General features: G+C 38.6%; 3 protein-coding genes across 3 annotated transcripts; all 3 read left to right on the top strand.

Moving 5' to 3' along the window:
• The first annotated feature begins 141 nt into the window (after nucleotides 1-141).
• LOC102225390 (tripartite motif-containing protein 35-like) lies at nucleotides 142-6274 on the top strand. Its single transcript, XM_023338681.1, has 3 exons — nucleotides 142-414; nucleotides 492-1896; nucleotides 4978-6274. Exons 2-3 carry the CDS (start codon nucleotides 509-511, stop codon nucleotides 6257-6259), a joined length of 2670 nt encoding a protein of 889 aa, XP_023194449.1. The 5' UTR covers nucleotides 142-414; nucleotides 492-508; the 3' UTR covers nucleotides 6260-6274.
• A 4902-nt stretch (nucleotides 6275-11176) lies between these two features.
• LOC106700036 (nuclear factor 7, brain-like) lies at nucleotides 11177-12592 on the top strand. Its single transcript, XM_014473559.2, has one exon. It carries the CDS (start codon nucleotides 11192-11194, stop codon nucleotides 12575-12577), a length of 1386 nt encoding a protein of 461 aa, XP_014329045.2. The 5' UTR covers nucleotides 11177-11191; the 3' UTR covers nucleotides 12578-12592.
• Nucleotides 12593-18088: 5496 nt separating this feature from the next.
• Nucleotides 18089-19640, top strand: LOC102225129 (tripartite motif-containing protein 35-like). Its single transcript, XM_023337910.1, has 2 exons — nucleotides 18089-18166; nucleotides 18238-19640. Exon 2 carries the CDS (start codon nucleotides 18255-18257, stop codon nucleotides 19623-19625), a length of 1371 nt encoding a protein of 456 aa, XP_023193678.1. The 5' UTR covers nucleotides 18089-18166; nucleotides 18238-18254; the 3' UTR covers nucleotides 19626-19640.
• Nucleotides 19641-23124: the final 3484 nt, after the last annotated feature.

Below are 23124 nucleotides of genomic sequence, written 5' to 3'. Positions count from 1 at the left end.
CAGCTGCACCTTGTTGCAAAAACACCTCACAAAACCTGAGATAAAATCTGAACTATGACCCCAAATCCAGGAGGAGCTGAAACAGAGGCTTCATGTAGGCAGAGCAGAGAGAGGAGGAGGAAGTTCAAACTGTCTTTTCTGACCAAACAGAGATTTAAAGAGGAGCAGCAAAAGAAAACGAGGTGGATTAGCAGCACTTGGTGTCATCCAGGACATGATACAGCGAAACATCGTCTCTGATATTTAGAGTCTCAAGACTTTAAATCCAACAGGAAAAAGATCAGAGAGAAAAACTGATTGAGAAAACACTCAGGATCACCTTCATCACCGACTGACAGAACAAGGAGAACAGAGAGCTGAGGAACCAGACGCTGGAACACAGACTGCTGCTGGAGGAAAAACAAAGAAATCAAAGTAAAAGAAAGAAAATAAAGTTTCTGCAGGAGGGAAATTAACTTCCTGGTTTAACTTTCTGTCTGCTGTGTTTTCAGCTTCACTCACAGACAAAATGGCTTCCAAGTTAGAGGAGGATCTCTGCTGTTCGGTCTGTCAGGACGTCTTTAAGGATCCGGTTCTTCTGTCATGTAGCCACAGCTTCTGTAAGGAGTGTCTGAAGAACTGGTGGACAGAGAAACCATCAAGAGAGTGTCCAGTTTGTAAGAGGAGATCTTCTAAAGGTGATCCTCCCTGTAATCTGGTTCTGAAGAATCTGTGTGAGTCTTTCTTACAGCAGAGAGAGCAGAGAGCTTCAGAGGATCTCTGCTCTCTGCACTCTGAGAAACTCAAACTCTTCTGTCTGGACCATCAGCAGCCAGTGTGTTTCGTCTGCAGTCATTCAGAAAAACACACCAATCACAGATTCAGACCCATCGATGAAGCTGCTCAGCAACACAAGAAGAAACTTCAGGAAACTCTGGAGCCTTTAAAGAAGAAGCTGGAGCTCAGGAAGAAAGTTCAGGAGGAGTTTGATCAGACAGCAGAACACCTGAAGGTCCAGGCCCGACACACAGAGAGGCAGATTATGGAGCAGTTTAAGCAGCTTCATCAGTTTCTAGCAGAGGAAGAGGAGGCCAGGCTGGCTGCACTGAGGGAGGAAGAGGAGCAGAAGAGAGGGATGATGAAGGAGAAGATGGAGGCTCTGAGCAGAGAGATAGCAGCTCTTTCAGACACAGTCAGAGCCACAGAGGAGGAGCTGAGAGCTGAAGACGTCTCATTCCTGCACAACTACAAGGCTGCAGTGGAAAGAGTCCAGCGCTGCCCCCTGCTGGAGGATCCACAGCTGCCCTCAGGAGCTCTGATAGACCAGGCCAAACATCTGGGCAACCTGGCCTTCAACATCTGGAGCAACATGGAGAACATGGTGACCTACACTCCTCTGGTTCTGGACCCAAACACGGCTCATCCAGGACTTCATCTGTCTGAAGATCTGACCAGTTTGACTTATGGAGAGAAACAGCAGCTTCCTGATAATCCAGAGAGATTTGATTTATGGTGGTGGTCTGTTCTGAGTTCTGAAGGTTTTAACTCAGGGAACCACAGCTGGGATGTTGATGTTGGAGACAGTAAAGGCGGGTTACTTGGTGTGTTAGAAGAGTCTGTTCAGAGGAAGGGACTCTTAAAGTCTGGATGGTTTTATATAAGGTTCTTTGAAGATAAATACTCAGCATATTCTCCATCAGCTCCTTCCACTCGTCTCTCAGTCCAGAAGAATCACCAGAGGATCAGAGTGAATCTGGACTGGGACAGAGGAAAACTGTCCTTCTCTGATCTGGATACTAACACACACATACACACCTTCACACACACCTTCACTGACAAGATGTTTCCATATTTCTACACTAATAAAACAGTAAAGATTCTACCGATGAAGATCTCAGTGATCAAACAGCAGCTCTGATGATCTCAGCATGAAGAACAAAAAGTCCAAATGAAACATTATTGATCAGATGATTGATTGATTTTATGATTGATAGTTTGATGGTTTGGTGTATTTCTTAATATCATTTTTAAAATATGTTTTTAGTCAGGAATCTGGAGATGATCTGATCATCTGGGGACTTTTTCATTTCTTTGTGTTTTCCACTGTAATGTTTTAAATTTTGTTTAATATTTACAACAAATTGATGTAAATAAATTACTAGCAGATGATTGAAAGCATAATGGAAGCTTAATAAATGTGTTAGTAGCTAATAAGACTGTATTTTGTTTTTCAACACAACCAAAATCTAGCAATGAGTTCATGAACTTTTGCTGTCTCCTTTTTATTTATAAAGGATTAGAAAACTAAAACAATTTTACCATCACAACATGCGTCCAACCATCTACACTGCACTGTTGACTGGTAAACAAAATAAATGAACACAACAATGCAAGATTAGCAGAATTAGCAACAACATAAATTTATTATTTCAACTTCACCCTCTGGTCAGAAATCCAAAACATAATTTCTTTCATTTTGTTTGCTACGTTATTATTTGTTCCAATGAGCTGCTTCTAATACAAACTTTTAGTTATTTTATGTTTTTCTTCATTTAGGAAGAATATCATGCAAATATGTCAGCTTTCTCTTGAGAACAAATGATCATATTTCATGAATGTCTCTTTTTAATCTGAAACAGCGAAACTAAAACCAGTAGAAACAGATAAAGTTATCAGGTTTGTTGGGATTAATGGCTTCGTGCATCTGCAGCTAAAAATCCTTCTAACATCAAGATGTGATGTTCGAAGTTTCTGCTTGACTTAACATCAATACAGTGATGATTACAGTGGTGATTATTTGTTATTTTAACCTGTTACAGATAATCTACAATAAAAGTCTGGCCATATGTTAACCTGTATTAGTTTACTACAGATTACTGCAATTATTTACCACTAATATTTGTAAAAATTAAAAGGTTTCTAACGTGAATAATGAGACAACATGCAGTACACCGTCCAGGCCTGCAGAGGGAAGCAGAGCACATGTCTTCAACATGAGCATGCGCCTACAGAGGAACCAGGAAGTGGACCACAGTGCATGGCATTCTGGGTAAATATAACCAAAAACAAACATGCTAACTAAGATTAGAGGGAGAAATATTACCAAAATCAATAGAAATCTTGAAACTGCTTCTGTTAGCTGTAAACAGTTTTTTAATTTTTTTAAACAAAATCAGTAAAATAAAACAAATTTTGATGATATTTTAATGCTCTTTATTTTAAACATATTACCGTTACATTTTATCCAACAACTGATCTCACAGTCTTTAGTTTATTTCTTCAATCAGAACTAAAAAAAAATGGAAAACTGGACACTGATGATTATAAGCACTTTTAAATAGAAAATAAACAGTTTGTGAGGAAAATATTTACAAAATAACGGATGCAGAACAGATCTATGTATTTTATCCTCTACTAGATGGAGCTAAAGGTCCTATATCAATCAAATTCAGGAAGAGCCAATCATCCTGTCACATCATGTTGCAATTTTCCAAAACTTTTTCTTTAGTTATGGATAAAACATGAACACCTCTATCAAACACATTTGATTACACTGAATATTATCCATTCACAGGACCCTGAATTCCCCTGTTAGCAGATCAGCACACGGAGAAACCCTGTGACTACCTTATAACAATATCAGCTCTAAATTAGGGAAAGATGTTCTTAAATTGTCAAAAAATACTCCTCTGTGTGTCTTAAAACATATAAACATTTACAGCTGCATGTATTTACAATTATGTTATATATTTCATAAAACGCGAGCTTAACCAAGAGCAAAGAAGATTTCCTACCTCTTCTCAAGCAACCAAGCGCCAACAGAGGGTAGTACAATACTGACATCATAACAGAAACTCACTTAAAGTAACAGCACATGTATTAGTGTTTACCAAAATACATAATAGGAAATTCTTAGAATATAACAAAAAATAGGATTCTTCAGTGTGAATCAGGATCTGGTGAAATTTCAAACATTTTGATAATAAAAATAAAAGCACATTTTCTAAAGTTGTTACACCTGCTCAGAGAAAATAACCTAAAACCAGTTCATTAAACAACACTTAGGCCAGCTGGGATTAATGCTGCAGAGCAAATGATGAAAAAATTAGAAAAATCCTTTATTGTCCCTCAGTGGAGAAATTCAGGTTTACCAGCTAGCAAAATATCATACCCAGGTTAGAAGAAGTGTGAAAGAGAGTAGAGTAGTTTGAGAAATTTAGAAGATTTGTAAATATTTTTGAGACTTTAAGTGAAATTAATAAAAATGTGCAATAAGCAGCAGAGTTGTAGAGCCTATCCTTCTTCTTGGAAGAAGGATATGCAATAACGCTCATGTGTGCACTTTGGATACATCTCTCGATTTCCTTGTCCCAACAGTTTTTATGATGGTAACCATGGCAACAAGGTGTTTCTACAACAAAATGCAGCTGATTGCCATCACAAAAGGTGAGATAAAATCTGAACTATGACCCCAAATCCAGGAGGAACTGAAAAAGAGGCTTCATGTAGGCAGAGCAGAGAGAGAGGAAGGAAGTTCAAACCGTCTCTTCTGACCAAACAGATTTAAAGAGGAACAGCAAAAGCAAATGAGGTGGATTAGCAGCGCTAGGTGTCATCCAGGACATGATACAGCGAAACATCGTCTCTCATATTTAGAGTCTCAAGACTTTAAATCCAACAGGAAAAAAATCAGAGAGAAAAAACTGATTGAGAAAACACTCAGGATCACCTTCATCACCGACTGACAGAACAAGGAGAACAGAGAGCTGAGGAACCAGACGCTGGAACACAGACTGCTGCTGGAGGAAAAACAAAGAAATCAAAGTAAAAGTAAGAGAATAAAGTTTCTGCAGGAGGGAAACTGAATTCCTGGTTTTACATTCTGTCTGCTGTGTTTTGATGTTCACTCAGAGACAAAATGGCTTCCATATCAGAGGAGGATCTCTGCTGTCCAGTCTGTTATAATGTCTTTAAGGATCCGGTTTTTCTGTCATGTAGCCACAGCTTCTGTAAGGAGTGTCTGAAGAACTGGTGGAGAGAGAAACCATCAAGAGAGTGTCCAGTTTGTAAGAGGAGATCTTCTAAATTTGATCCTCCCTGTAATCTGGTTCTGAAGAATCTGTGTGAGTCTTTCTTACAGCAGAGAGAGCAGAGAGCTTCAGAGGATCTCTGCTCTCTGCTCTTCTGTCTGAACCATCAGCAGCCAGTGTGTCTCGTCTGCAGAGATTCAGAAAAACACACCAATCACAGATTCAGACCCATCGATGAAGCTGCTCAGCAACACAAGAAGAAACTTCAGGAAACTCTGGAGCCTTTAAAGAAGAAGCTGGAGCTCAGGAAGAAAGTTCAGGAGGAGTTTGATCAGACAGCAGAACACCTGAAGGTCCAGGCCCGACACACAGAGAGGCAGATTATGGAGCAGTTTAAGCAGCTTCATCAGTTTCTAGCAGAGGAAGAGGAGGCCAGGCTGGCTGCATTGAGGGAGGAAGAGGAGCAGAAGAGAGGGATGATGAAGGAGAAGATGGAGGCTCTGAGCAGAGAGATAGCAGCTCTTTCAGACACAGTCAGAGCCACAGAGGAGGAGCTGAGAGCTGAAGACGTCTCATTCCTGCACAACTACAAGGCTGCAGTGGAAAGAGTCCAGCGCTGCCCCCTGCTGGAGGATCCACAGCTGCCCTCAGGAGCTCTGATAGACCAGGCCAAACATCTGGGCAACCTGGCCTTCAACATCTGGAGCAACATGGAGAACATGGTGACCTACACTCCTCTGGTTCTGGACCCAAACACGGCTGGCCCAGAACTCCATCTGTCTGAAGATCTGACCAGTTTGTCTGGAGGAGAAGAACAGCAGCTTCCTGATAATCCAGAGAGATTTGATTGGTGGTCTGTTCTGAGTTCTGAGGGTTTTAACTCAGGGAATCACAGCTGGGATGTTGATGTTGGAGACAGTTCATTCTGGGATCTTGGTGTGTTAAAAGAGTCTGTTCAGAGGAAAGGAAGGATGTCTGGATTGTTGTGCATAGAGTTCAATGGATGTAGCTACTCAGCATGTTCTCCACCAGCTCGTTCCACTCGTCTCTCTGTCCAGAAGAATCTCCAGAGGATCAGAGTGAATCTGGACTGGGACAGAGGAAAGCTGTCCTTCTCTGATCTGGATACTAACACACACATACACACCTTCACACACACCTTCACTCACAAGATGTTTCCATATTTCTACACAAATAAAACAGTAAAGATCCTAACAATGAAAATCTCAGCGATCAAACATGAGCTCTGATGATCTCAGCATGAAGAACAAAAAAGTACAAATTAAACATTATTGATCAGATGATTGGTTGGTTTTATGATGTCCTGTTTAGCTTGCTGCATTAGCAATTTTATTTCTATTATTTTAAAAGTCAATGTTTTTAATCAGGAAACTGGAGATGATGTTCATTTTCCTGATTAAAAACATTTGATTTGTAAAAACAAGGATTTATTATCCATGGATGTTTTCAACATCACCATCTGCACAGACATCCAACACATAATGTTTCATTTTATTTTAAGCACTATTGTTTGTACAAATGAGCCTCTTCCAATCCAAACCTTACGTTTTGTTTTGTATTTTTCTTGTTCATTTTGGAAGAACTTCATGCAAACAAATATATCAGCTGCTTCATGGGAACAAATGACCATTCTTCATGAATGTCTGCTGTTAATCTGAAACAGCAAAAATAAAACCAATAAAAACAGATATTTACAAGTCATCTTATTATATCTGATTTCCCATTAGAAAAGTAATTATAAAATAAAGAAACCAATTAGAGGCTCCAGAATAATGAGGTTTTGGCAACAGCTTCAGTCACAAACAGGTTTTTACTCCAAAGCCAAAATCTTATTTTAGTTAATATTTTAGATGAAGACAGTAAAATAAACCCATTAGTGTTGAAAGATTATCAGGGATCTGGTGGGTTTTAGAGACAGAAACATAATATTCTGATTAAAATCAGATTTCCTTCTATTATTTTAAATAACTTTGTATTCTCTGTCATCAGGAAAGATCATTTTCTTTCATCAAGGATTTAGATGTTTCATTTTTTCTTTAATTATGGGAGTGAAATTGTTTTAATCTGGTGCTTTGAGGTGGACTGAACCAGCAACTGCTCCATAAGCATGAAGTGGACCACAGCGCAAGGCATTCTGGGTATATACAACCAAAACAAACAGGATAGCTAGCATCATCGGGATATTTTTCTTTTATCAAAACAAAAACCGCTTCTATTTTCTGGAAGCCATTATTAAATTGATCAATGGAATCGCTAAAATGAAACAATTTTCAATTTTTAGAACTAAAGAAAGAAAACTGGACACTGATGATTAGAAGCACTAATCTGGGAGTAAAATATTTACAAAATCACGGCTGCAGAACAGACCTGTGTATTTTATCCTCCACTAGATGGAGCTAAAGGACCAAAATAAGACAGATTCAGGAAGAGCCAATCATCCTGTCACATCATCTCTTTCAATCAGGTCACAATTTACCAAAACTTTAGTTTTATTAATGATTACAACATGAACACCTCTATCAAAAACATTTGATTACACTGAATATTAAAGTCCAGACCTGGAACAGGATTTGGATCCAGAAAATAACTTTATCTATAATACTGTTAACAACTATTGCTACTATTCTACTCAGCAACACAATTTGACTGTTAAAGCAAATAATACATTTTCCATTATACATTTCAACAGCAGAAGCTTATATGTGAATTTTAACAGCATCAAAGTTTGTTTAAGCCAGTTCATTCAGGATTTAAGTGTCATAACTATTTCTGAAACCTGGTTTAATATCAAGACTGACTTTAACTAGACGGTTATGAAATCAGTTATATTAACAGAGACGTGAAGACGGACAGCAGAGTAGCTCTATATGTGGACAGCAATCTTATACATGAAATATTTGAAAACATGACAAAAGTGCTAAAAGACATCTTGAGTGCTTAACAGTCAAAATATACAGTATATGGAAAAAATTAATTGTTAGTTGCATATATTGGGTCTTTTTTCTGAGGATTTTAATATTTAATACTTTATGCAGTCTGAGCCTTTTTGTTAGGTCAAATTATAAGACCTATCAGGATCACATCTAATAGTGCAACATTAATAGATAATATATTTACTAATTTAATACATAACAGTTCAATAACTGGATTATTAGTTTATGATACTAGAGATCACTTTACCTGTTTTTGTTGCTTGTGAACATGAAAGATAAGAGCGAGAGCAATTCATGTTTTAAAAGAATAAGGACTGAATCCATAAACACGTTTAAAATTAATTATCTAAACAATCTGGGTGTCAGTATTGAAAGAAAATGACATGGATAACGAATATAATAATTTTCTAAATATTTTTAAATCATTATAGGACAATAACTGTCCTAACAAAAAGAGTAAATGATCAAGTCACACCGTCATGGGACATCTACACACACACACAAACCCCGTCCATCATTGAAACTTCAGAACTAAATAATAAAATTACATCATCAGGGGATGGCCACACACACACACACACACACACACACACCCACGCACCCCAGCGTGCACCACACATGCATGCACCCCCCCCCCCCCCCCCCAACACACACACACACACATTCTGTCCAACATCAACACTTCAGGACACAATAGTCAAGTTAAACCAATCATTAGAAGACAGCAACACATTCACACACACATACTGTCCAACATCAACACTTCAGGACACAATAGTCAAGTTAAACCAATCATTAGAAGACAGCAACACACTCACACACACATTCTGTCCATCATTGAAACTTCAGTACTAAATAATAAAATTACATAGTCAGGGGACGGCCACACACACACACACCCACACACACACACATGCCCACCCCCGCACGCACATCCTCTCCCACACACACACACACACACACATTCTGTCCAACATGGACACTTTCTGACACAATGATCAAGTTTCACCCAAAATCATGGGACAGCCACACATTCACACACACATTCTGTCCAACATGGGCACTTCAGGGCTCAATGATAAATTTACACCGTTAGGAGACAGCCACACACACTGACCCACATTCTGTCCAACGTGCCCAGACAGGATTCAATGATATCTGATCCTCATAGAGGACGCTGGTTGTTTTCCTCACCTTATGGCTGAAACCAGGTGAGGCAAAGACTGTAGAGAGTTTAGCTTTTATTCTTTGCAATCTGTTTCCTCTCTAAAGGGCAGTCTGATCAGCTTCAGTTTGTTTATGTATGACTGCCAGCAGTCATACATAAACATGTTTATGTAAGTGTCAGCATGTGCTTGTAAGCAGGTAAAAGAAGCTAAAAGAGACGAAGGAAAAGACAGAATCTACAACAGTACTGAAGGATATGATGCGGGGTTTAAATGCACAGATATAACCACACATATTTAACAGGGAGACATTCGGATTAAATAATTAGTGTGGTACCGTTCTGACCCTGGACAGGTTGCCAGTCTATAATTTACCAAGATATTCAAATAAAGGAATCCGGCAGTCTTAGGAAAGTTTTCATCATTCATCAATTTTTTAAAATCCTACGTACAACTGTTAAGCGCTACTCAAACCTTGTCACTTAAAGAAGGATTTCCGAATATATTTACTAACTTCTATTGTTGGGAAAGTTATAATCTAAATTCATTTAAATTATGAGTTTTTCTGAAAGGTTATGTTTTCATATTATTATTCTTTCATGTTTTTTTACTAGGCTCCTTTTCTTTCTGTGGTACATTATTAACTGTTCTTTGGATGTTTGATTGGAGGTAAGAAATGTTTACACACTCTTCCTGTTTTATCAGAGATATAGGAAACAATGCCACGTCAATAGTCATGCGCAGATTTAAAGAAAAGAGCTTGTATTTAAATGTTGTGTAATCAGTTAGGTCACGTTGCAGCTGTTTAGAGCTACAACGTTCAAGTGATTAGGTCATACTGTGTTTCAACAAAAGTTAGTTGAGGACTGAGAGCTGAAGTTGATCCCAGACAGTGTTTGACTATGGTTCTCTGTGTCTGGCTTCTCTTCCCTCTTATGCAGAAGAGTAATTTGTGTTTTTGGTCGATTCTAGTCTAGATTGGGAGCCAAAATAGACCCAACTGCTATGATTTTGTAAACATGACGGTAGCAGTTTTTGAAAGTTAACACTGACATAAATGTCTAGATGCGCTGTAGCATGAAAATCTGATGAGCACTGTTCTGACAATCTGTGACATCTCGGGGGGAGATCCGGGGAAGTCCGGAAAAGTCTAGAATAGCACCCCCTAAAAAGAATCGTTGAAGAAACGAATGCTTTTAAATATCAATATGAAAAGGTAAAAGAAACAAAAAACGAAATAAATCTGCCATTTATCTCAGAAAAACATAAGGATTAATTTTTAAGTTCTACCATTATTAGAACAATGGTTCAGTCCAAAGTGTGGGAGCCTGCCAGAGCTGCTGGAGTCAGGAGTTAAATGTTAACTGTTAGCATTTTGTTTAGCTTCATTGCACAACAGGAAGAAACAAATTAACAATAAAAATCAGAAAACAGTCCTCATGAATAAAAGCAAATACAACAGCAAACATTCAGACACAAAAACCCAATGAAAACAACCAAAGAAAAACAAAAAATGGCAAAACAAAAAAAACCAATCAATCAGACCATACACAGTGACATCTTCGTTATTTCATTACTTTGACTGAATCATGATTAGTTGATTACCTCACAAAACTTGAGATAAAATCTGAACTATGACCCCAAATCCAGGAGGAGTTGAAAAAGAGGCTTCATGTAGGCAGAGCAGAGAGAGGAAGAGAAAATTCAAACCGTCTCTTCTGACCAATTGCTGCTGGATTAGCAGCACTTGGTGTCATCCAGGACATGATACAGCGAAACATCGTCTCTGATATTTAGAGCCTCAAGACTTTAAATCCAACAAGAAAAGGATCAGAGGAGAGAAAAAACTGATTGAGAAAACACTCAGGATCACCTTCGTCACCGACTGACAGAACAAGGAGAACAGAGAGCCGAGAAACCAGACGCTGGAACACAGACTGCTGCTGGAGGTAAAACAAAGAAATCAAAGTAAAAGTAAGAGAATAAAGTTTCTGCAGGAGGGAAACTGACTTCCTGGTTTAACTTTCTGTCTGTTGTGTTTTCAGCTTCACTCAGAGACAAAATGGCTTCCAAGTTAGAGGAGGATCTCTGCTGTTCAGTCTGTTATAACATCTTTAAGGATCCAGTTCTTCTGTCATGTAGCCACAGCTTCTGTAAGGAGTGTCTGAAGAACTGGTGGACAGAGAAACCAGTAAGAGAGTGTCCAGTTTGTAAGGCGATATCGTTCACCAGTGATCCTCCCTGTAATCTGGCTCTGAAGAATCTCTGTGAGTCTTTCTTACAGCAGAGAGAGCAGAGAGCTTCAGAGGATCTCTGCTCTCTGCACTCTGAGAAACTCAAACTCTTCTGTCTGGACCATCAGCAGCCAGTGTGTCTCGTCTGCAGAGATTCAGAAAAACACACCAATCACAGATTCAGACCCATCGATGAAGCTGCTCAGCAACACAAGAAGAAACTTCAGGAAACTCTGGAGCCTTTAAAGAAGAAGCTGGAGCTCAGGAAGAAAGTTCAGGAGGAGTTTGATCAGACAGCAGAACACCTGAAGGTCCAGGCCCGACACACAGAGAAGCAGATAATGGAGCCGTTTAAGCAGCTTCATCAGTTTCTAGCAGAGGAAGAGGAGGCCAGGCTGGCTGCACTGAGGGAGGAAGAGGAGCAGAAGAGAGGGATGATGAAGGAGAAGATGGAGGCTCTGAGCAGAGAGATAGCAGCTCTTTCAGACACAGTCAGAGCCACAGAGGAGAAGCTGAGAGCTGAAGATGTCTCATTCCTGCACAACTACAAGGCTGCAGTGGAAAGAGTCCAGCGCTGCCCCCTGCTGGAGGATCCACAGCTGCCCTCAGGAGCTCTGATAGACCAGGCCAAACATCTGGGCAACCTGGCCTTCAACATCTGGAGCAAAATGGAGACCATGGTGACCTACACTCCTCTGGTTCTGGACCCAAACACGGCTCGTCCAAGACTCCATCTGTCTGAAGATCTGACCAGCTTTAGAATAGGAAAGAAACAGCAGCTTCCTGATAATCCAGAGAGATTTGATTACTGGTGGTCTGTTCTGAGTTCTGATGGTTTTAACTCAGGGAACCACAGCTGGGATGTTGATGTTGGAGACAGTGACATATGGAGACTTGGTGTGATAGAAGAGTCTGTTAAGAGGAAGGGAGGCACAGAGTCTGGATTGTTGGTTATGCAGTTCAGTGAAGGTAAATTCTCAGCATATTCTCCATCAGCTCCTTTCACTCAACATTCAGTCCAGAAGAATCTCCAGAGGATCAGAGTGAATCTGGACTGGGACAGAGGAAAACTGTCCTTCTCTGATCTGGATACTAACAAACGCATACACACCTTCACACACACCTTCACTGACAAGATGTTTCCATACTTTGGCACTGATAAAACAATAAAGATTCTACCGATGAAGATCTCAGTGATCAAACAGCAGCTCTGATGATCCAAATGAAACATTATTGGTCCAAATGAAACATTATTGATCAGATGATTGATTGGTTTTATGATTGATTGTATTATTTGCAGGGTTGGTAAAATTCTTCTCATTATTTTGAAACTCATTGTTTTTAATACTGAAACTGCAGATGAAATGATCGTTAATGAAATTCTTCATGACAAGGAAGAATCATTTGTTTTTTGAGACTTTTTCTAAAACCGCATGCGAAATTTTGAGACTTCATGAACTTTTGCTCTTTCTGATTTATTTATAAAAGATTAGAAAATTAAAATAACTTTACCATCACAACATGGACAGAGCCATGGACACAGCATTGCTTTATTGGTAAACAAAATAAAACAACAAAAATAATTGATAAGCAGAATTTGCAAAAACTGATTTATTATTCCCTAGAAGTTTTCAGCTTCACCATCTGGACAGAAATCCAAAATATAATGTATTTGCTTTGGTTGCTCTATTATTGATTTAAGCAAATGAGCCGCTTCCTATCCAAACCTGGCGTCTTTCTGTATTATTTTTCATTTTGGAAGAATTTCATGTAAACAAATATATCAGCTGGTTTATGGGAACAAATGTTTGTTGTTCATGAATGTCTCTTGTTAACCTGAACCAGCAAAAATAAAACCAATAAAAACAGATAAAATGATCAAGTTTCTTTTCATTGATGCTTCAGATTAAACATCATCAGTAAATGATGCATTAATGTTTCCTCTCACTCCTTCTGATGGAAGAAGACTTGATTTTATTGGTCAGAGTGGAGGAACGCTGCCCTCAGGCCTTTAAAGATGGAGAGATGTGAAGAAATCAAAACAAGGCGTCTAAATGGATCCTGTGGGGAATGAAGACCCAGTAGCTCCACAAAAACAAGAAGCAAAGGAAGGAGCTCAGCGATGAGCCGGATTAGGATCAACTTTGACTTTCTGCTTGTTATTTAGCTTCATTCCAGAGTAACTTTCATTTCATCTCCTGTGCAACTAGAAAAACATGATGAATGATGAAAGGAAGGTCAAAGTTCAGGTAAAAACTTTGATGGACTTTGTCAACATGATTCTTGAAATATTATAGAGGAACAAATCCGCCGTCCACAGAAGCTCTGGTTATGAAACATAAACTCAGGTTGGCCTGAAATCCCTTCATTTATGTTTTATTAAATGGTGTCAGCAGGCAAAGGGCCATCAATTAGGTTAAGAATGTATTTCAGTGAAATTAGAGCCAAAATGCAGCATGTTGATGATAAAAAGAAGGTTTTTAGTTCTTGTTGGTCATTTTTATCGTTGACTTTGTGTTTTCTGCTCTGTGTGACTCAGAACCACAGAACAAAATGCAGACATGAATGTTAAAACTTAAAACAGGTTTTTGTTGCTTTGGGCAATCCTCTTCTTAGGTTTTCTCCCAGAGCACACTGTAAAAAACGGCAGTGAAGTTCATATAAAAACTCAACAGAAAAATACTCTAAAAATGCTGTCAAACAAAAGAAACACCTCAGGTTTCTCACAATGTTTTATCACTTCCACTCACCCGAAATATTTCTGCCACATCAAGTATTATTCCAGTTTTTCTGTCCTCTGTGAAGGATCCTGGGAAAGAAATACTTACTTATGCACTCCTTGATACTCAGAGTGACTCCTCCTTTGTTTTAGAAGATCTTGTGAAAAACTTGACGGTTGAAACCAAACCAGTACAGCTAAAACTTAGTACCATGGTTTCTGTTGATACACCTGTTTCTAGTCAAAATGTGTTTGACTTGCAAGTTCGGAGTTTTTTCTCTGATGATTATATACGGTTGCCGCAAGCATACACACGTGACTTCATTCCTGTTGATACATCTTGCATACCAAGTAGAAGTACAGCATTACAGTGGCCTCACCTTAAACATCTGGCTGGCAAAATGCCTGCTTTACAAGACTGTGAAGTAGGTTTACTCATTGGTTTTGACTGTCCTTCTGCTTTGGCTCCCTTGGAAGTTGTTGTTGGTGGGGAAAATGAACCTTTTGCTCAGATGACTGCTCTTGGTTGGAGTATTATCGGGGCAGCCAATCCACATTTAGACCGGCAAGGTAACCAAAGATTTGTACATAGAGTGATGGTGAAAGAAATGCCCGCTCCTTCTGATGTTTTAAGAGTTTTGGAGTTGGATTTCAATGAAAAGGGTCTAGAAGGAAAATGTGTTTCCCAAGATGACATTCGGTTTATACAACTTCTGAGTGAAAATATTACACAGAAAGACGATGGACATTTGGAGATGCCCCTTCCATTTAAAACACCCTGCCGTCCTGTGTTACCAAATAATAAGAGGCTGGCTATTGTTCGTTTACAACATCTAAAGAGAAGGTTAAAAAGAAATGATCAGTTCAACAATCATTATAAAACATTTATGGAGTCAATCATTAGCTGTGGTGATGCTGAACTAGCTCCTGAGACAAACATCAATGATGGTTGTGTGTGGTACTTACCTCATCATGGGGTGTATCATTCAAAGAAACCAGATAAGTTAAGAGTAGTGTTTGACTGCTCAGCTAAATTTCATGGTACCTCTTTGAATGACACTTTGTTGACTGGTCCAGATTTGATTAACTCTTTAATTGGAATCCTTCTGCGTTTCAGAAAAGAAGCTGTTGCTATTATTTGTGACATTGAAAGGATGTTCCACAAGTTTTATGTTTCATCAAAGCATCGTTGTTACCTCAGGTTTCTATGGTGGGAGCAAGGAGATTTGGAGAGCGAGCCTAAAGAATTTCAGATGAAAGTCCACCTTTTTGGTGCTGCCTCCTCTCCAGGCTGTGCTAATTTTGGTCTGAAATATTTGGCACATCAGCAGAGATCAAAGTTTCCATCTGCAGCAGCATTTGTGGAGAATAATTTTTATGTTGATGATGGATTAATAAGTGTCCCTACAACTAATGATGCCACCACACTAATAACTGAAGCGCAGAAACTGTGCAAAGAAGGTGGTTTGAGACTCCACAAATGTAATTCCAATAGGTCTGAAGTTCTAGATTGTGTGAATCCATCTGAGAGAGCCACAAGTGTGGTTTCTGCTGATCTCAAGCCTGATTTAACACTTACTGAACATACTCTAGGTATGCGATGGCATGTCAAAAGTGACTGTTTGGGCTTTCACATTGATCTGAGGGACAAACCTGATACACGCCGTGGTATTTTGTCAGTAATAGCATCTCTATATGATCCGCTTGGATTTATTTCACCATTCATTATGAATGGGAAATGTATTTTACAAGATCTGTGCCGCAGAAGTATTGGATGGGATGACCCTCTGCCTGAAGACTTACTTGTACGGTGGGAGAAGTGGAAGTTTAGCCTTCAGGATGTGAAAGGGTTAATGATACAAAGATGTTATCATCCCCAAGGATTTGGAAAAAATGTTAAAACAGAACTAAATCACTTCTCAGATGCTAGCAGCCTAGCATATGGTGCATGCTCTTACCTCAAATTTGAGAATGACAAAGGTGAAATTCATTGTGTTTTAATCATGGCTAAAGCCAGAGTTGCTCCTTTGAAAATTGCAACCATTCCTCGTCTCGAGCTTACAGCTGCAGTGGTTGCTGCTAGGTTGAGCGTTCTGTTAAAATCAGAACTTGATATGAAGATAGACAGAGTTTTTCTGGACAGATTCACAAGTAGTGTTGTCATATATTAATAATGAAGCACGACGGTTTCATGTATTTGTGGCAAATCTGGTCCAGATAATTAGAGCGAACACAAATCCAAATCAATGGAATCATGTTGACACCACTGAAAATCCAGCAGATCATGCATCAAGAGGGTTATGTACCTCTGAGATTTTAACTACAAATTGGCTAACAGGTCCTGAGTTTTTGTGGGTGGAAGAGAGAATACCTCCAGAATATTTCCATTAGACAAAAATGGCATGTAATTCGACGCAATCTAAAGGTAAATGATGTTGTAATTGTTAAAGAAGATTTTCTCCCAAGAAATAGGTGGCAGTTGGGTCGTGTTGTGGAAACAATGGTTGGTAGGGACGGCTGAGTTCGAAAAGTGAAGTTGAGAACAAAGATCAGGAAGGGATTTTATCTCTAAGAGTTCAGTGATACAAAGACCAGTGCAAACATTGGTGGTGTTTTTAGAAAGTGACTTGTAAACTGAATGTTCACAGACAAGCATGTTTTAAACAATCTGCATGGTTTTAAGGGAAATTTTGAAATAATGCATGATTTTTTGGTAATAGTTCATGCATTATTGGTGGGAGTGTAACGGATAGACTAAAGTAAATTAAGAATTTTCTAAATTAAGTATGGCACAGATTGTTTATGGATGTTTGTCTGTTTTGATTAGTATTTTTGTTGTTTTGTTTTGTTTGATGGTATTTGCACTTTGTAATGTTTTGGGTTTTTTTTGTTGTTGTACCTCTTGGGCTGCCGTAACTAATGAGGGCTTTAAAAGCTGGTAGAATCGTCGTGTCAATCAATGACTTGAACTGTCAAGCTGAGTAGCATGAAGACATCAACAATTAGTGTTCCCCAGTGAAAGCAGCGAGGTACGTTTTGTTTTGTTGTTTGTATTGTAAGTTTATGTTTGTATTCCAATATTTGTATATGTTTTAGTTTTCACGGTGACTGTGGTGACGAATCACCCGAAGAAAAATAAAAACGCTAAATTCACCCGTCGAGACTGGCTGGATAAATTCAACTGCTGGGGAGCTGCTACATATGTGCTAAATGATATTTACAGTTCTAACAATTACGATGTCACCAGGTGACCTTTGACCCCGACCAATCACTGAATAAATGCTTAGAACAGATAAATGTGTGGATGTGCCAAAACGTTCTCCAGCAGGACAAAAACAAAACTGAAATTATCTTTGGACCTAAAGAGGAACGATCTAGGGTTATAGATCTAGAATTTTAGATCTAGAGTTATAGTTCTAGAGTCAACGAACAGCTTCAGTTATTACAACTAAAAACCAGCAATCAGCCTGAAACCTGGGAGTAGTGATGGACTCTGACCTGAAACTTCAGAGCCACATAAAGACAGTTACAAAGTCGGCCTTCTATCACCTGAAGAACATTTCCAGGGTTAGAGGACTAATGTCTCAGCCAGATCTAGAGAAACTCATCCATGTGTTTATCTTTAGTCGTGTTGATTATTGCAACAGCGTCTTCACAGGTCTGTCCAACAAATCAATCAGATCCAGAACGCTGCTGCTCGTGTTCTGACTAAAACCAGGAAATTAGAGCACATCACACCAGTTCTAAAGTCCTTCCACTGGCTCCATGTAGTTCAGAGAATAGAGTTCGTGTAAAGTATTGTAGTGTTTTCCAAAACTGCAGATTAACATGAAATCCTGGTGAGGGCACCACATCTTTGCCTCAAGACTGGAATTCAAACGGGAACCTTTGAAAAACAGGAAGAACAGGAAATATTTCAGAGAGAAAAAATCTCATAAGAAAACACTCAACATCATTTGTGTCACCAGCTTTCCACCAAACTACCGACTCAGGACATACTGAAGGCGACCAGAGAGAAAACTGAGGAACCAGACGCTGGAACACAGACTGCTGCTGGAAGAAAAACAGGGAAATCATAATTAAAGTAAGAGAATAAAGTTTCTGCAGGAGGGAAACTGACTTCCTGGTTTAACTTTCTGTCTGCTGTGTTTTTAGCTTCACTCAGAGACAAAATGGCTTCGAGGTTAGAGGAGAATCTCTGCTGTTCGGTCTGTCAGGACGTCTTTAAGGATCCGGTTCTTCTGTCATGTAGCCACAGCTTCTGTAAGGAGTGTCTGAAGAACTGGTGGAGAGAGAAACCATCAAGAGAGTGTCCAGTTTGTAAGAGGAGATCTTCTAAATTTGATCCTCCCTGTAATCTGGTTCTGAAGAATCTGTGTGAGTCTTTCTTACAGCAGAGAGAGCAGAGAGCTTCAGAGGATCTCTGCTGTCTGCTCTTCTGTCTGAACCATCAGCAGCCAGTGTGTGTCGTCTGCAGAGATTCAGAAAAACACACCAAGCACAGATTCAGACCCATCGATGAAGCTGCTCAGCAACACAAGAAGAACCTTCAGGAATCTCTGGAGCCTTTAAAGAAGAAGCTGGAGCTCAGGAAGAAAGTTCAGGAGGAGTTTGATCAGACAGCAGAACACCTGAAGGTCCAGGCCCGACACACAGAGAGGCAGATTATGGAGCAGTTTAAGCAGCTTCATCAGTTTCTAGCAGAGGAAGAGGAGGCCAGGCTGGCTGCACTGAGGGAGGAAGAGGAGCAGAAGAGAGGGATGATGAAGGAGAAGATGGAGGCTCTGAGCAGAGAGATAGCAGCTCTTTCAGACACAGTCAGAGCCACAGAGGAGGAGCTGAGAGCTGAAGACGTCTCATTCCTGCACAACTACAAGGCTGCAGTGGAAAGAGTCCAGCGCTGCCCCCTGCTGGAGGATCCACAGCTGCCCTCAGGAGCTCTGATAGACCAGGCCAAACATCTGGGCAACCTGGCCTTCAACATCTGGAGCAACATGGAGAACATGGTGACCTACACTCCTCTGGTTCTGGACCCAAACACGGCTGGTCCAGAACTCCATCTGTCTGAAGATCTGACCAGTTTGACTGGAGGAGAGAAACAGCAGCTTCCTGATAATCCAGAGAGATTTGATTGGTGGTGGTCTGTTCTGAGTTCTGATGGTTTTAATTCAGGGAACCACAGCTGGGATGTTGATGTTGGAGACAGTAAAGGCTGGAGACTTGGTGTGTTAGAAGAGTCTGTTCAGAGGAAGGGAGGCATAAAGTCTGGATGGTTTGATATAGAGTTATCTTATTGTGGATTCTCAGCACATTCTCCTTCAGCTCCTCCCACTCATCTTTCAGTCCAGAAGAATCTCCAGAGGATCAGAGTGAATCTGGACTGGGACAGAGGAAAGCTGTCCTTCTCTGATCTGGATACTAACACACACATACACACCTTCACACACACCTTCACTGACAAGATGTTTCCATATTTCTACACTCTTAATAAACCAGTAAAGATTCTACCGATGAAGATCTCAGTGATCAAACAGCAGCTCTGATGATCTCAGCACGAAGAACCAAAAGTCCAAATGAAAGATTATTGATCAGATGATTGAATGGTTTTATGATTGATAGTTTGTTGGGTTGGTGAATTTCTTAATATCATTTTTAAAATCTGTTTTTAATCAGGAAACTGGAGATGATATGATCATCTGGGAACTTTTTCATTTCTTTCTGTTTTTTCCACTGTAATGTTTTGAACGTTGTTACTTTGTAATGAAACCACAATTTCATTTGATTTGTAACCAAAAATGTTTTTGCTCAGTTTCTATAAGTTGAGTATCATACGACTCAGGTTTGGTAAATATTTTATGTAGATATTCTGTTGCATGTGCAACACATAACATAACATATGTTATATACTAAATTACTGTAACTGATTGAAATATGTTGTTTACGTGTTAAAAATGTGAGTACTTAACAATTATTTGTTGTGAAAGTACATTTGTTTCAACATGTGCAAACATAAACACACAGTATATAGAATATTTAATGTATGGGTTATTAGGCATGAATAAACACACTGGATAAATAAGGTTAAATAAAGTATAGTTGGTATAAAGTACCATCAAATCTTTTGCTGCCTCTGTTGTGTTTTGGAAAAACTTAAATGCTTAAAAAAAACACCCCTGTAATTTGTTGCCACATATTTCAGATGTTTCACCCGAAGCAAAAAAATTATTTCCTGCTTCTCAGGAAAGAGACCAAGACAAGTTTCTTTGTTCCCCCAATAAAACCCAAATTTTCACAGTTGTATTTGATATTTATGATTTTAATATTAACCATTTTACAAGGTTCGTGTTTGTAATTACTTTTGAACTGTAATGAAGTGAATCAGCCAATCAAAAACTAATAATAATAATAATAATAAATAATAATGTCTCAGGATTCAGATAAAAAAAGAAAGAAGATTTATGGGATTTTGGATCTGGTACGGACTGGTTAGAGTGGTTCAGAAAATGCTCATCTGTTAACAGAAAATACTCCACAAAAATAAAATCATTCACTAATTTATCTTTCAAAGCCTCCAGTACACTGGAGGTTAAAGGGCAGTTGTTTTAAGGCCAGTGCTTTTAACAGTTAGGCCACCAGAGGGCGCCACAGGGCTTCAGAAAGTTGGAGGGAAGCTGAGCAAAAAATACAAAGATGAATCAAAATTTAATCCTTGTGATAAAATCAAGGCTAAAATAACTTATTGTTATTTTAATCTCAAAATATTACCAAGTATTTTTGTGTTTAGTTTCTTGTGCAAATATAAAATTGCTCTTGAAATAAGACAAATAACTTTTCACCAAGATATAGTAGCATCTTTAAGTCAATAATTCCTTAATATTGATTTAAAAAGAAGTCCTAGTTCCATTGGAAGAAACATTCACTTACAATAAGATATTTTTCACATGTTGCAAGTTAAATAATTTGACTATTTAACTGGAACGTTTTCAGCAATATTAAGGAATTACTTACTTAAAACAAGGTTTTAAATCTTGGACAAAATATCCTTATAAATTAGTTTAGTAATATTTAAATGTACTAAGATATTCGCACTAAAAACTAAACCAAAATACTTGGTAATATTTTGTGCTTTTACAGTGTATTTTTTCATGCTCATCTTTCTGATTTGTTCCTTCAAAATAGAAACAGTAATAATTATTAAATATTGGATAAAAGTGAGAAAAACAGTATAAAAGTTTCTTTACACATTTTGCAGAATTGTCTATTGGTTTGCAAAGGGGATCTTTGGCCAGAAGCTAATGTTTGTTAGCATCTCAAACATGTTAATAAACTGATATAAGGATGAACTGAATGAACTACTTGAGTTGATGGATGTTTATGATTTAAGGTAAACCTCAGAATATTACTTGTAAAAATCGAAGTTCTTCTTAAATCAGATTTTTATTTGTTTCATTCGTTTCTTCAGGATTCTCTGAATTCATCCAGACTCTCTGTGTGGCGGCCGGCAGGGAAAACCTTTTCTTCCTCTGCTCCTTCACCTCTTCCTCCTTTGCTTTTTCTCTTTTCCATTTGTCGTCCTGCCCTGCAGTCAGATCTGTCTCAAGGTTATCCTTCAGCTGCAGGTTTTTGTTCAAGGCTTGTGTCTCTGTGCGCGCGTCTGACTTAAAGAACTCGTATCGATTTCAGCTGCCGGGTGAAACTGTCAGCAGCCTTGAGTCCTGGAGAGGGACGGTCTTCTGAAATGAGATATATATCTGAGTTTACGTCGTCTTTAGTCGGCTCTCTCTGCAGTTTCACTCTCGGTGGATTCAAGAATATAGATTTAGTACAACAAAGCATTTTAGGCAAATTGTTCAGTTCAAAAACAATGTAAAACAATCTTTTTCATAATTTATCTGCACCTTTTGTTTAGTTTGTATGCCGTCTCAGTGTTAATAAATGTCAAAGTGCTCACATTTAAAGAGCCTCAATGAAAACCTTTTTATATTCCTAACAGGAAACTGGTTGAAAATCGATCTATTAACCGAGTTTTCATGTTTGTTGGTGTAAGGTGGAGATGGGACTGCTCATGAAAATGACCCTTTATTGATCATTTTGACTACAAACATGGAAAAGACACAACAAAACTTCCAGATGGTGATTTTACACTGTGAAAATAACTCAAAATACACCAAATTATAGTTTGGATGTATTTTTTTCTTGCAGAAAGTTTGTCATGTTTATGTTGTAGGAGAATCGATGGAAAGTCCATGTTTGACCTGTTTTTTTGTTTTGGCGCATTTTTCACATAAGTTTGTGGTGCGTTTGTATCCAAAATAAAAATATCCAAAACTTCAGAAATCTCACAAACGAGACATTAAGTGCCTTACAAAACCTTTGTATTGTAGCAGAAAAACTTCCAGTGTTCAAGATGTATTGCATGAGAATGCAAAACATTTGCAATGTGGTGCAAAACAAAAAAATTCCCCATGTCGTTTATGGTGTTCAGCTTGTTAGAGAAATGTTTGGTTGCCTTGATTATTCCTTTTTAGATACACCAAATAAAAATCTGGTGAGCAAAAAAACAACCCAAAAGCAAAAAACAGAAACTATTTTTGTCCTGGCAAACCTTGCAAACGTAAAATAATTGTTCCCTCTTTAGCTACCTAGCATGTCAAGAACTTGTTTTCAACCATATAAAGTAATATTGCTGTGATGTCACTGTAACACAGATGAGAAGGGTATTTTATATATTAGATGAATGGGCCAATAGGTTCGACTATCGGAGCATAGTGGGGTGTTTAAATGACACACAAAGGCAGTTAAATGAATTTAAAAAAAACAACTGGCTTTAGTGACATAAACCATGAAATTAACAAACAGTTATACAAGACACACAATTATGAAAATAAAATTACACACAATAAAATACAAAAAATAATACAAATACTTGGCCAAGTGCTAGTTCTCAGTTTTGAATCTTTTGGGTGCACCCTGGTGATCTGAATTCTAAATCGTAATAGGCAATAGATCAATCAATTCCAGTTCCAATTAGGTTCAGCTCAA

Source organism: Xiphophorus maculatus, chromosome 8, assembly GCF_002775205.1.
Source record: "Xiphophorus maculatus strain JP 163 A chromosome 8, X_maculatus-5.0-male, whole genome shotgun sequence".
Taxonomy (NCBI): Eukaryota; Metazoa; Chordata; class Actinopteri; order Cyprinodontiformes; family Poeciliidae; genus Xiphophorus; species Xiphophorus maculatus.
Note: the sequence above shows the minus strand (reverse complement) of the source record. Positions and strands in the feature narration are given on the sequence as shown.